At 43.4% G+C, this 15426-nt stretch overlaps 1 protein-coding gene across 2 annotated transcripts in view; it reads left to right on the top strand.

Annotated features, from left to right (window-relative positions):
- Positions 1–15426, top strand: part of ches1 (checkpoint suppressor 1) — a 58623-nt gene that overhangs the window by 17687 nt on the left and 25510 nt on the right. Inside the window, exons 1-2 of one of the 2 annotated variants that reach the window (XM_047337953.1) lie at positions 2040–2312; positions 10049–10645. In XM_047337953.1, the coding sequence (XP_047193909.1) occupies positions 10067–10645 (579 nt within the window). In that variant the 5' untranslated portion in view covers positions 2040–2312; positions 10049–10066. Of the gene's footprint in view, positions 1–2039; positions 2313–10048; positions 10646–15426 lie in introns of those variants that run through there. The other variant, XM_035143442.2, reaches the window with a different exon arrangement.

Consider the following 15426-nt stretch of genomic DNA (forward strand, 5'->3'; position numbering starts at 1 on the left):
CTGCTGCCTCACTTCCTTGTCCTTCTCTTCTCACTTTTTATTTTCAAATATCACTTTCTCATCTCAACCTGAACACATCGCCACCCTCAGCCAAAGGTGACCTAACAAACTGTTCAATATTAAACTGCTTTCTCAACCAAACACGAGACTGTGCAGTTGCTCAATCGCGACCTTATATCACCAATATTTAGGTCACACGCTTATTGATTGCAGTTCTCTCATTTTGGCCAAATTTGCCAAAGACTCAAAGAGCAGAGGGAGATGGAGAAGCCAGAGAGGGCGGACCTTTGGAACTGGACAGGCTCTTCCAGTGGTTGTTGCCATGGTTTTTTGTTGTCGGGACAAACTGTCGGCCAGTGGCTGAGAGCCTGAGCTGCTGTTTGTTAAAGATAAGTGGAAAAGCCAGAGGGGGGAAGAGAACGAGGAAAGAGACGGACAGACACAGAGAGGGAGCCCTGCTTAATTTTTCTTTGACTGCAGGACATCCAGCTGGAAAACACTCACTACCTCAAAGCTTCATCCACCGCACTCTCCGCTCGATGTAGGCATCCCGATAGATCATGCTCCCCTCTTTAAACAGTTCACCGAGGCTTTCTCCTCGCGTTTCTCTGACCTGGACCCCTCCCTGCCTGCTATCAAAGCTCTGCTGGCTGTGCACTGGCTGCTTTGATACTGTATAGTGTTTCTGGCAAGTCTTGCTCTCTCTTTCTTTTTCCGACTCTCTCTCCCTCTCTTTCTCCTTTCCCACAATATTGTAAAAGAGCAAAGAGTGCCAACAGGGACCTGCTCACTGTCAAAGAGAAAAGACAGGGAGGCCTTAGAGGGAGTGAGGGAGCGACTGGGTGAGGGAGGGAAGGGTTGAAGGAGGAGAGGAATAAAAGGTGGCAAAAGTGAGATAGGAAGAGTTATCCATTTATCGTTATTACTGTAATTCTTGGCATCTAGGTTTTAATAGCGTTTTTATTAAATCAAAATCCAGTATGATAATTCATTTTATATTATTTATTTTTTTAGGTTCCACTTTTAACATTTATAAAACTTTAAAATAAAATAGTCTTCTCATTTTTGCACATGTCCTGCTGGTCCCACTTCACACACCACATGTCTTTTTAGGTGGCCCAAGTTAATCGGCTAATTGAAGCTGAGCATACATTTTTAAGATGTGCGTAATGCAACTAGAATGGCGCATAACCCCACCTTTAACCAAGCTGCACCAAATTGAATACACACTTAGATATCACTCCCCTAAATATGCATGATGTTTTTAATTAAAGTCCAATGAATCATTTCCTGGGAAATCAGTGAAAATGTCCAAAAAAAACAACACCCTGTCTCGCAATGATAAACTGAAAGTGAAAAACAAATTCCTGGATCCTTTGTCCAAAGCCACACCAAAACTTTAATGGGCTCCCTCTTTACTTATGTCTCATCCTTCCACTAAGTTTCATGGAAATCCACTTTGTACATTTTTCGCGTTATATTGAGCTGATGATTTCATAATATATGTCTCACCACTGAGTACATTAAAGGGAAAGTGAATTTTAGGAAATGTGCTTTAATCGCCTTCTTTCCAAGAGTTGGATAAAAAGATCGTTACCACTCTCATGTCTGTGTGTGTGTGTAGAGCTATAGAGTGGGGCGGTGATTAGCATAGCTTAGCATCAAGACTGGATGAAGGGGAAAACAGTTAGCCTGGCTCCCTATAGAGTTCAAAAGGGTTCAACCACCTCTTTAAAACTCATTAAATATCATTTTGTTTCTTGACTGTTTTTTAAATTATTGCTTAAAACATATTTTTAGAGGAAAGCCTTTTAATGGCCAATTTTTAACTGGTTTTGTTTGTTTTCAATATTTCCTTTTTATGATATCGTTCTTATTTTTGTTTTGTCTTGTTTTGATCTGTGTTATTTTGTTCTCAAACATTTTGAAAAGAAATGGATTTTCGTTATTGTTTACACAAACATGTAAATACGATATCTACATTTCTGTTTTATATGGATTAAACTGGCTCCTGCTCTGTAGAAAGACAATTAATAACAGAGTTGAAATATTCACAAGCTTTAATTAGTTAAATCATGTCTTGGCTGCATGAACGTTTAACTTAACTCAACAGAGTTACTCTCTTAGCTCATCAAATATGTTTTTTTTTTAGTTTGGAACCTGATCCACATAAAAGCCTCACCCTATTTGCATCTAGTAGTACATGCCAAGTTCTGTACCAGAAGAGTGCACTGGCTTGAACTTGACTTGAACTGAATGAGAGCGAACAGAGTGGACCGAGCGAATGAGCAACTGAACAGGCGACTGAACAAGTGAGTGTGTACAATTGTGTGATTGCATGCCGGCCCGTGGTGTGTCATGGACATTACCATGGAAGTCTGGAGCCCTGGGCCTGGACTTTTTTTAAGCTTGACCTGACTGCCACAGTGAGTCCACCACAAAAAAGAATGCAGACACACACACCCTCACACACAGACCCACTCCAACCCTACACTCCACAAAGGGACCTCGAGGCTGTACACACACACACACAAGTCACCTTCAAGCGCCGACATTCGCAACCTCAGTTAGCTCTCGTGTGTCTTTTTCTGTGTGAGTGCATTTCTGTGCATATGCGTCTGAGTGTTTGTGTGTCTGAGTCTGATTGTTCGCCATCCTCAGAGAGCGAGGGTGAGCGTGACTTCATGATCGCTGGCTGCTGATGAATCATACCAAACTTACTCTGTGTTTGCGGGATGCAAATGCCTGTTTGCTTTGTTGGTTAGCCTACTTTGGAGGACGGAGGCAGCGTCTGCGTCTGTGTGTGTGTGTGTGTGTGTGTGTGTGTGTGTGTGTGTGTGTGTGTGTGTGTGTGTGTGTGTGTGTGTGTGTGTGTGTGTGTGTGTGTGTGTGTGTGTGTGTGTGTGTGTGTGTGTGTGTGTGTGTGTGTGTGTGTGTGTGTGTGTGCCGTCTTGAATTATTCACTGGAAATGTTTGATTTTCTTGCACCGTACATCACATGTGTCCTCTCTGAGCTTTTGCCTCTTAGTTACCGTACGTTTTCTCAGTAAAACAGTGTGGTGTAAGCAGTGGCCCCATTGATGTGTTATGTGCCATCATTTTTCAATTTGAAAGTTCTGGGGCTCAGCTCCTCTAAATATACTGTATATTATGTGCTTATTATCTGCTTAGTTGCTTGCCAATAGACAGAGGGGGTAATGTTTACTCCTCTGGCAGAACAGGCTCTGGACTCAGAGTTATAATATTGAGTTTGCACACAAGGGCCTTGACCTCTTTCACCATAAAACCAAATGGTGAAGTTTCTTACACCGTACATCATCATGCTGTGCCTGGTTTTGTATTTTGGACAGTTTCTAACAGCACTGCAACTAATGGCTCTTTTCATTAATATTTAATCTCTCAGTTATTTCCAGATTAATGCAGGAATTACTTAGACTTTAAATTGTTAGAAGATTGTAAAAAAAAAAAGAAAAAACTATTTTTTCTTGAGCCTTAGGGAATATCTTTTTCTAATCAACTGTCCAAAGGCTAAAGATTTTAAATTAAACAAAACAGAATAAGCAGCAAATTTTCATATTTGAGAAGCTGGAACCAATGAATGTTTGACTGATATGGGGGAAAATCGGTCTGATGCTTTGTCCACCACTTTGGTCCAGACTTAAAGAACTAGATTGCTGATACATTTTCTACAGACATTCATGTAAACTGCATAGGATCAATGCCTCTGACTGGTGACTTCATATAACTTCACCATCAAGTCGACATATATTAAGGTGACAAACGCACTTTGGTTCCGGGAAAGATAGTGGTTTTAGTTAAATAAACTAAAACCACTATCACGGTGTAAATAAACACATAACCGTAAATACTTTAAATGGTTAACCACACTGTCCGGGTTCCGTATCCACTGAGAGTTGCTTACTCCTTCCGGTCACATGTACATGCCCATGGTTCCATTCATACTAAATGAGTGTCAGCATCAGTCTGGGCCATTTTTGTCCACACGGATGTCTGTGCATACCCTAGCAGACATTTATGTTAGGATGACTATAGCGGACCCAAGTGGACCGGTGGAAATTATGAATTCACCTTAATAATACTGTTAATAGAAGTGGACGTTCTACTAGAAGATGGGATATTTGGCTGTAAAACAAATTTGTTGTGTTGTAGTTATTTTACAGACCTATCAGTATCAACATATTTTTAACATCCTCATTATCTTGATAGAAAACAGAATCTCTGTTATTAATCCATCCATCCATCCATTCATCCTTCATCTATACAGCTTATCCTTTGAGGGTTGTGGGGGGAGCTGGACAGTGGGAGTGAGGCAGCATACACCCTGGACAGGTCGCCCGCACATCGCAGGGCAAACATACAGAGACGATTCCCGCTCACATTCACACCTTCAGTCAATTTAGAGTCTCCAGTTAAGCTAACCCCAATCTGCATGTGTTTGGATTGTTGAATGAAGCCAGAGAAAACCCACGCAGACACGGGGAGAACAAGCAAACTCCACATAGAAAGACCCTGACTGATCTATGTTGTGTTTCCTACAAAACAAATGTTCCGTTGCAAATCAGTTGTATTTGAACGTCATTTCTAGGAGACAGGATTTGTTTATTTGTGTAAGTCTGAATCCAGGCATATTCGTGTGTGTGTGTTTGTGTGCCCGTGCATGCATGCGTGTGCAGGCGCGCTGTGCCAGTTGCCAGGCAGCCGAGAGCAGGAGCCAGGGGTCAGGAGCAGTCCTCTGGGACACCCTGACCCCTGACCTCTATTCCATAACTCTGCTGCTGCGGATGACATAAAAGGAAGACACAGTCAGACCTTATAGGATGTGATTGGTCCTGCTCCACTTCCTTAAAGCCCTGTGGAACCCTAATATTTGTCGTCTGGGGAGAGCAGGAAATACAGAGGGTGGGGGGGAGAACGATTTCATGGGCAGAAAATGGAGAACATCACTAGGCTCCCTACAACCGGTGTTGACATATATGTAGCAGAAGTTATTATTTTCCAGCCTCTGAGAGAGTTCTCATTTTCTCCTTTTCTCTGTTGGTTCTCCTCTCCCCTTCAATCCATCCTGTGTATGTGTAGGAGGGATAAAGGTCGTCCTTTTGTCATCAAAACTCCAGATTAGTTTTGCCTCGGTGCATCTGACTCCCTGCTTTATCACTGTGGCCAGAGGAGCCACAAGGTTCAGCTCACCCCTCTGCAAAGTAATAACTCCTACCAGCCACTATTCCATTCTTCGCTGCTATCTCCTACACTACTATTACTACTCCATTCTGGGGTAGGGGGGATTATTTTCATGGCACTGACTTTATTGGGCTGTATAGTAAAGACTGGCAGGAAAGCGAGGAGCAGACGGATGTGACATGCAACACATGCCACGAGCTGCGATCAAACTGACAAAGTTGTAATTGTTGCTCCAGTCCGCCGAGGCCCAGAGCAGAGCATAAATGCGCTGCTGACAGCATGTCATAAGCCTATCTTGGTTTTATTTTAATATTTCTGCACTGATGTGGTTTTGGGGGTTCTGTAACTTGATGACTTGAGGATTCCGTCGAAAGTCAGTCTGGCTAATGCTGCAGCAGACTCGAGGAAAAGGCAGCGAATTGAAGTGCATTATTGAAATGTTGCTGCTGGCGTAGGCACACAAAATGCCTGCGAGTCAGACAGAAAGAGCTGCCAACAGGGAACGGAGATCTTCTGAGGATTACGTAAATGTGGCATGTGATTTAGACAAGTATCTGCGAGAGCATGAATGCAGTGTAAGATGATTACGCTGTCAATTAGAGCACATGATTTAGCCTACACCCTCTCCACTATCGGAGGAGTTTGTTAACCTTTCTCCACTCGGTGTAAACACTGATGGCCTCTGCCTCCAGTTTCAAAGGCTGCGGAGGGCTGGAGCTGGCCAGAGGTCAGCAGGTACACACCAAGGTCAATGACTTTCTTCGAAATGAACACTTTTATTTTATTGATTTTTTTTAAGCTCATATTCAAAACCAAAAACAATCAAAGTCCTCATCTCAGTTCATTGACAGTTTATTGTTGATTGCCTAAGAAATATCTGTCAGAACTTCTAATCTGTGATTGGATCATGTTATTTTTTGGGCAATTAGCTCTTGAAATCCAGAAATACCACTGAGCCCTATCCCTTCATATTTGCAGACATGACAACAACAAAGCGTATTGACCATAAAAACAGTTTTTTGCACAACATTGTTTGCTGAGGCTCAATACGACTGGATTCAAGCAGAAGATTTATGACGTGGACCTTTGGGTTTGTCAATAATCCGTTATCGACATCTGTGACAACTTTGTCCTGGGAAAAGCATAAATGATCAGAAAGTCAGTTTCTTCGGGGGGGGGGATCTCGTTTTATATTGGCCAAAATTTAAGCTTGTGACTTGTAACTAAAAGTGCCAGATTTTAGGAATATGCTGATTTGCTTTAATGCTAAGAGGGATATGAGAAGATCAATACCACACTTATGTCTGTGTGCTAAATATGAAGCGACCCCCAACAGTCAGTTAGCTTAGCTTAGTATAGAGCCTGGCTTTGTCCAGCGGTATTACTGTACAATCGGCACTCAAGCTCACACCAGTGGACGTGTTGTATTTTGCTTCTTTAATCCATTGCAGTTTTATATAGGGTTATGTCCCAGACTGTTATGTACCAGTCACTCCCTGGATGTACTGTGAGGTTGCCAGGCAACCAGCGGAGACTCCGCTAGGCTAACTGGCTGCTCACGGTAACCTGATGCAGTATGTGCCATACACAGACACGAGAATGAGCATTTCCAAAAATGTTGAACCATCCCTAAGCCATCACTATGCGCAATGAATGAAATCATAAGAGCTCACATGTCAGCAGATTTATCTCCGTGGCAACTGAGCAAAATCCATTCGCTGATAAAGACCATGTGATACGGTTGAAAGATTTAATAAGTGGACCTTAGATTCCCATGGACCAAAGTTAGTTCTACAAAAAAAGATTGTATGACCAAAATACAATTTCACCATAATTGAAAAATAAGATTTATCTATTTTAAGAATTTGTTTAAATGATTTGCTCTTGATTCATTTCTGTTTTCATTAAATCTAAAGATTGGCTGTTAGTTACTGGATTGACGGCTGTGTCAATCGTGGAGTTTGTAGGAGTTTGAATGTCTAACACAGTTGCCACAGTCATTTTCTGCTTTTGTTTGCTGTCAGAGACTTGTGAAGGCTACATTCATGGCAGCGTAATAATAATAGGAATCGTCTGACTTAAGTGTACCACCAATCACCCACTGCTCGAGACTGGCGTTTTGAATGGAAAAAGCCATTTACTCTAATTGAACGGCATTATTTAAAATCCCCGTTATCGAGGTGCAGAGTGTTAACAGAACCAGTGTGGTGCCAGAGTTACAGTGAGGACAGAGACACACCTCATGGTATGCACAGACTTTTGGATGAAGAGTGTACTTAAAAGACAGATAGTCCGAGTGTACTCGTAACACGATGCGCACACAAAAAAGAAACGCACTCAGCCAAATGTGGACATGCCAAACAGAGATGAACACAAATGAAAACAAAGCATGCAAACACAAAGAGATCCAGGGAATGAAGAAGACAGAGAGAATAGCACAGTCCCATCTGTCAAACAAATGTGAGGATGCTTCTCACACACACACACTAAAAACACATTCCCCACACACACATTTACACACAGCAGCAGTCATTTAGTCTGAACTTGAGCGATATCTGCCTTTGTCCTTTAGCAGTTGCTCCTGAGGGGCCGCTGTAGTAGTTGCATGAAAGTTTGTTTAGAGCTGAGCAAGTATGTTAAGCTTTATGAGAGCCCATGGGAGACATGGTGGCACACACACAATCACGCATACACACAAACTCAAATTCATCCACTCATACACACACCCAGGCACGAGGCTTGGGCGGCAGCTCGTGCTGGCCCCAACCAACAGTGAGGAGTTTGTTGTCATAGCAACAGTAAAATGAGATGACTTTACTGTCAGCCGTAATGTTTCATGGCCCCCTTGCCGCTATGGCAACATAACAAGGAGGAGGAAGAGGGAGATTGAGAGAAAGAGAGCATCAGAGCCATCGCTGCATTCCAGTAGACTCCTACCAGGAACAATGTCACTACGATGCCCTCACTTTTTTCCCAAGACAAACACACACATCGTGACAAGCCTGTCAAACGTTTGCATAAATACACACACACACACCTTGAAAAGCCTGTCAAATCCCCCTTTCCACCTCGCCCATCCCTTTGATTGTGCGTTCACTATTTTCAGCTGCAGCGCTATCGTCACTGGGGCAATTTGAATTCATTACACTCAATGTCAATATTGGTGCAACAATGCTGTACCTCCAGACAGGTACAGCTTGTTGAATGAGCACGTGTGCTGTCAGGAAGTGTGAGGACCGAGAGGAGAGAGGAGGGAAGAAGTGGAGAGGGTGATCAAAGACATTCAGCTCCGCCGAGCGTTTCCCTGCGCTGTGGAGAGATGGAGCAGCGGGGTGACTATAGGAATGGCCGACGATACGTGGAGCAACAGCTATACATCACAATTCTATATTTAGCTCAGTCCTTCCACTACAGCCTATCAACACTGTTAAGCATAGTTATCAGCGCTGGTAGAAAAGTAAGGAAAAAAAGAGAGGAGACAGGGAGATAGGTGGAAGAGCGACAGACACAGCGGATGGATGAAAAAAGGCAAAAAAGCACCAGATCGAGAAAGGAGCTGAGTTGTTATGCTCTGTTGCCATGGTGACATGGCGGCCGGATCTGTAGCGAACTGACAGTTGTCACGGCACAGCGGGTCGCCGTGGGTGACAGCTGTCAGTCAATCGCGCAGAGTGAGGGGACAGATCGGCCGATGATCACCTTGGATTAGAGAGCAATCGCACCACACAGGGACCAGACAGAATATATCTGGACTTAATTCAATGTTCTCATGGTGGATGTGTGTGTGCGCTTTCATACGTGTGTGTGTATTCATCCATGTTGGCATGTGTGTGTACATGCTTTTAGTTATGCAACCTTTTTTTGTACTTGTTTCTTGTGGGGGGCATCTGTGCTGTTTTGACAGAATGTGTGGTGTGCTTATAGATTTAGGTCCATGCCTTCATTTGCATGTGTGTGTGTGTGTGTGTGAGAGAGAGAGAGCGAGAGAGAGAGCACCTGTGCATCCGAGGTTGTGTATGTGTGTTCAAACTGTGAAACATGTTCACTGGGTGTGTGGAGCAGATTACATTTTGCTGTGGGTGCTGCCTCGGTCCTTCTCACCGCTGTCTGTGCTAGAGGACAATCAAAGGCCTGGTTGTGAGGCTTCTGATTGTGGTGTGATACTCTCGGCCGTTCCCCTTCATTTACCACACTCTGCCTGCATCTAACGAGCACAGCATTGCTCTTATGTTAAGAGAATAATGGTCTGATTAGACTGGGGCTGGATTTGAACTTGCACTCCCAATTTGTTTCGTTCTTTTCTTGGCAAAGCTCCCGATCACAATGATCTCTGGTCACACTTACCCTGCTGTGGTGCCAAGTCCAGCAGTTTAAGTTTATTCAGTCAAGGCTTCAACCTTGACAATTCATTTTTCTCCTGCTGTCGAATGTTGAAGGGACAGAATCCCTTCTGTGACCCTTCAACTATAAGCCCTTTAACAGCATTCATATGTTATGACAGCAACGCCATGTAATTTTGCTGGTAGGCTAGTAATTAGGGGGTTGTTGTACAAGGCAAGATTTTCCTTAACCAATGAAGCACTAAATTTGCAGTCCCAGTCAGAATTGGACAGAAAGCCCCAAAGTAAAATGATGATCTACACTTTTCACCACAGATCTGATACAACATTATCCAGAATGTGGTCAAACTCTTGTTGCATGTCTCCCTTTGGCCAAAAGTAAAGAGCCAAATGAATTTCACACACTGACCTTGTTTATTTTCTCTCTCCCTGCTCCTTCTTCAACCTTTTTCCCTCTCTGCCTCTCTCTGGCCTCCCCTTTCTCTTGTCTATTCTGCCTCTTTCTCCAGGAGTGAGCCCTGGGCTGGATGGGACCCACCATGCCTCCCAGTAAGAAGGCCCAAAGCCCCAGTAGTGGAGCCAGTGCCTCGCAGGGCATGAGCCCGCCGTACCGGCAGGGGGACGCTGCCACAGCAGCATCTGAGGCGGAGGCAGCCGACCTCTCCCTGTCGCTGTCCGCCTCCTTCTCCAAGGCTGAGGATGAGGAGCTCACTAGCCTCTCCTGGCTCCACGAGAGCACAGACCTCCTCAACAGCTTCAGCCACTCAGGGCTGCGTAGCGTTTCCCCTCTACAGGACCCCGACGGTCAGCACCCTCGCTCGCCTTCCTCGTCTCCGTCCCCAGATGACGGCCTGCTCGGCGATGCACACTCGGCGTACGATTTGGCAGCGGGGGCGAACCGAAAACCACCGTATTCCTTCAGCTGCCTGATCTTCATGGCCATTGAGGATGCACCAAACAAACGGCTGCCTGTTAAGGATATCTACGGCTGGATCCTGGAGCATTTCCCATACTTTGCAAACGCCCCCACAGGCTGGAAGAACTCGGTGCGCCACAATCTGTCGCTGAACAAGTGCTTCAAGAAGGTGGATAAAGACCGGAGCCAGGTAAAGACGTCAGCAGTTGTTTTGAGAAATGCTGGGTCATACTGAATTTCCTTTGATTGAAAGGCTTTGTATCAAACCTCTGTCCTTAAACATAGTATCTAAAGTTGACATTGAAAACCAAATTCTTCTTCAGTCCACCACACTCATTCTGACATAGTTATTTAGGGACATTCTTGAATCACTGCTTTTGTTAAGTCAACATGAAACAATTATGCATTTAGAGTTGTGGCTTATCTTGTTGAATGAAAAAAAAGGGCTGCAGAAAAGATGTGTTTATTTCCCTTTAATTAAGGCAATCGAAAAAAGCATCACTCAAGGATCAACAGATCCAGCGCAACTGTCACTGCAGCCTACCTTTGAGGGCATATGCTCAGATAGACTGTAATGAAAAGCACATTGAGTTGTTTTCACATTTTCCCAAGAGATATCACATATTGCTCTTTTGTAATTAGAATAAACTCTGTCTTTACATAACCACATAGCAATCAAGCACTAACCAACAGCTAATGCTGGCAGGCTGGAAACTATTGCTCAAATCTCTCTATCATACTTTTAAACATGTCCAGGATCTCTGGAACATTCAGGCCTGTGCAGCAACTTGCTCTGTCGGTGTAGTAGTTAGCATTACCCAACATCAGCAGCCAAAGTGTAACTAGCAATAACTTATATGTCAAGAAGTGAATTGACATTCTCTGAGTTAGCTCAGCAGTGCTGAATATAGCAGTCATCATTAAATATAATGTTTCTTTCAAGTGTCCAAAAATATTTTTGAGAATAGATATTAGGCAGTGTTAGGTATTCCAGTGATGAAGCTATTATTTCATAGTATATGAGCTATAAACTGTATATAATGACAAGTGCAACCAAAGCGTCTCGATTGTCTCCTGGTGGCTGGCTGTAGTATAGGTCATAAGTCCCGTCACAAAATTAGTGATACAGTATTTTCTACATACAATTATACCAAAAAATTATAATAATATGTGTTTACAGATGTACAGTTTAAAGTGTTATTATTATATGTCCTGGAGCAAGTAGTCTCAAGAACTGGCCTATTTGTCCCCTCTGAGATATTCCTTGCTCGAAAACCAACTCAGTTTGGAAATTTCAAGTAATTCCCAAGTCTTCAAGCCAATGTTGATCAGTCTTTTTCGGTCTTTTTTTTGTTCAGTCTTTCTGAATTCTTACTGGTAAAATAACACTTTTGCCATGTGGTAAATACAGGCCCATTATTCACTCAATCGTGCGGGGTTATTACTTATTTCACAGCCAGACAGTTCTCAGCTGTTCTTAGGCATATCTAACTTGAAGTCAAACGTATTCCGTATTTTGTCTACAGCTGTACCAGATTCGGCCTTATCAATAGTTGATGATCTCTGCTTTCATAGTTCTCTTTCGCTGTGACGTTCTGTGCAGCCCCACTGGGAACAGCGTTTCGCTTTTGATTTAAGTCTCGATGCAGTCTTTTATACCGGCTTTCCCATCCAGATTTTACTCCATTAAAGACTCGGGGTAAACGGGGAATGAATCCCTCACTCAATTAGTACAAAATTAATACTGGAGGATTTAATAACACAGATGCCAGCAGACTTTAGATTTCATCTTGCCTGAGGGCTGCAGGGGGTTGGGGGTTGGTGGGTGGGGGACAAACAGCGAGGACCAGTGCTCGCTTTGCGTGTTTAGCTGATTGAGATTGTACCAGAGGATATGGAAGCTCTTTATGCTTTCCTTGACCGGCATGTGAATCCCTTCCTTTCGGGTGAGCTGTGTGTCTGTGTCTGTGTTAGAACAAAATGGATAAAGGAGGAAGAGGACATGGTGTGTGTGTGTGTGTGTGTGTGTGTGTGTGTGTGTGTGTGTGTGTGTGTGTGTGTGTGTGTGTGTGTGTGTGTGTGTGTGCGTGTGCGTGTATTCATGTGTGTCAGGCCCTCACGCTATGCTGTCATCTGGCCCTTGACTACAACGGCACAGAGTTTCTCTTGTATACATATCTCCATAGTAACTAGGTTGCAGTTGACATAAAAGTATGCTGTTGCTGTAGCAACAGGAAAACTGATTTGGCTTTAGCGACTTAGGTGTGTGTGTGTGTTTGTATGTGTGTGTGTGTGTGTGTGTGCGTGCTTGTGTGCGTGCATGTGTGTGCGTGTATGTCTTGTATCTTTGTGAGGACACTCATTTATGCCCTTTAGTGTAAACGTAATTGTAACCTGAACCCTAAAACCCAGTCTTAACCCTAAAACTGGTCCTCACAAAGGTAGAAGAACAAATGCATGTGTGTATGTGTGTGTATATGTGTGTGGAGCAGCATGTGTAGAGGTGATTTTGGCAAGGACAGCCTGTCTTGTCTTCCTGTCACTGCACACCGTTTAAGACAGCACGCTAATTAACCCTTCAAACCTATTCCCCCTTCTCGCGCACACACACACACACATCCCAACACACACAGTGCATGTCTGACACACAAACAAACAAGTGCACACACAACGCTCACTTGCAAGCACGCATGAATGCTTAAAAAGGACTCACACACATGAGAGCTGTGTCGGTGTAGAAATGAGGGCACATCTCTGCAGACTCCTACTCTACCTGCCAAGTGCTGCGCTTTATCTGAAGCTGCAATTACAGAATCTCTGTAATTTTAGTCCGACTCACATTCAAAGCTTTTCACTGAGAATATCTGCATGTGAATGCTCCTTCGTCTCCCTGCTTTGCTTTTTTCCCATACCTGTTTATGTCTTTTCGGATTGAGCGCGCAATTACAGGGTTTCAGATATTTGTCTTTATGCTGCATTATGTTCGACTCATTGTTCACTGTGGATGAGAAGAAAGACTGGGGATTTGGTTAAGGGGAGGTTAAGATATCGTTGTGAGGGAGAGACATAGGGACAGAGAGAGAGAGAGAGAGAAATGGGGAAGCGGGTAGACATGGCTTACTGTGAATGCACCAAATCATATTTCCATCAATTTACAGAGGTGGAGATTAATATGACAGTGGCCTATTTGTTCCAGTGACTGTATTTCTGGGTCATATCCAGGCAGATGACAAGACGGGGATTAGTTCAGAAAAAGCTTGCTGTACCATGTATGTGTGTGTTGGCGCGTGTCAGTCTTGCATGCGGGAGTGCAAACTTGCGAGCGTGAGAGAGTGCGAGTCCCACGGTTGCCATGGCTTTGTTTACTAACAGGATTCTTGACTGTACTGAATGACATGCCTTAATGACAAGTGTTGTAGCCCTCAGACTCCTGGATCAGGGCTGAAGATCAGAGTCGTAAAAGCACACCAACACACACGCACTCGCAGTCATATATCTCTCAAAGCCTCTTATGAAATCACAGCAGAGAGGACAGGCAGTTTTGTAATCTAAGACTCACTCTGAAGTCTCTCCATGTTGCACTTGAGCTTCACCTCTAACTTAACCTTTCCCTGTTCAGATGAGAGCCATCCTTACTCTTACGTTATAGCTCAGACCATTATGGTATCTGGGGGGGAACAAAGCCTTGTCTTCTCATGGTGGTCTGTTAAGTTAATTCATCAGCAGGTTTCTTCAGGCACAAAATCGTCACTGCTGTATACAAAGTAATTTTTTTTTGCATTTTGACTTTTGTTAAGGTGTTGGTTATTTATGCTCAAAATAAGATACATATATGGAAATGGAGCCTTCTGTCAGCACCCTACTTAAATTTGGAGCATATTTGTGCACGTCTTCTGAAAGCTTACGGATACAAGCAAGACGGGGGCACACCCTGTACACGTTGCTGGCGTATCACAAGCAACAACTTTCACATTCACACCTATGTGTGTCAATTTAAAGTCTCCAGTGCACCCAATCTGCATGTCTTCAGACTGTGGGAGGAAGTTGAAATACCCAGAGAAAACCTACACAGAAGAGAACATGTACAACTGCACACAGAAAGAACCCTGGCAAAAGCAGGAGTCAAACCAACAACCTTGTTGCTGTGAGGTGCTAACCACTGTACTACTGTGCCGTTAGCAGTAAACGTTAGAGTTAAAAGTTAGTTGACAAACTTTCTTAAGCATTTGGAAGCAAATGAGCCAGATACTTCCCTCATGGCGATCAGACCAAAATAGAGCTAAATGGAGGGAAGCTCAACTTCAAATTTATGCTAATGTTGTTGCATGTCCACTTGTGGTGTAAACTGCTAAGACCCATTTTGTGCCTCTTATGTCTCAGATACAATTGCAGATTTATGCTTTCGAGTCACAGATGGAAGCCGCTGTTTGGTTGAAGGAAAAGACCTGCCAAGTCTTGAAACGTTCACCTTGTATTAATCTTTGAAGAAAACAGAACCTTATCTGTGACTCGCCTGTGGAAAAACCTGAAACGTAAAAGTGATTCCTGCATGAGAAGCAAAAAAAACTGGGACAAGACTAAAATTAAAAACACATGGAAAACAGGTTTGTGGAAGAAAAGTCAATTCATAACACCTGTAGAAGAAATTTCCACATTTTATCCTGCTCAGTTTATTTTCCTTTGCACTGACAAAAAACGAGTTTGTCAAAGCAGCGTGTCATTTTTACACCCGACACGTCCTCTCTGTCCTTGAGTATCTTTTTTGTCAAATGGTCTTCAACAAATATAGAAATAAAGTTCATCAGGAGAAATATCCCTCCTATCCCCACTACGTCTGCCTCTCGCCTCTTCAAAAACTCTTTGCTCGCTGTAACAACATTTGCATCCTCTGCTGTAATTCTTGTTTCTGTGGGTTAAAAGTTCTGCTTCATTTTGAACGACAGATTATATTTCTTCTTTACAACGTTACCG

This window comes from Hippoglossus stenolepis, chromosome 20 (assembly GCF_022539355.2).
Source record: "Hippoglossus stenolepis isolate QCI-W04-F060 chromosome 20, HSTE1.2, whole genome shotgun sequence".
NCBI classification, from domain to species: Eukaryota; Metazoa; Chordata; class Actinopteri; order Pleuronectiformes; family Pleuronectidae; genus Hippoglossus; species Hippoglossus stenolepis.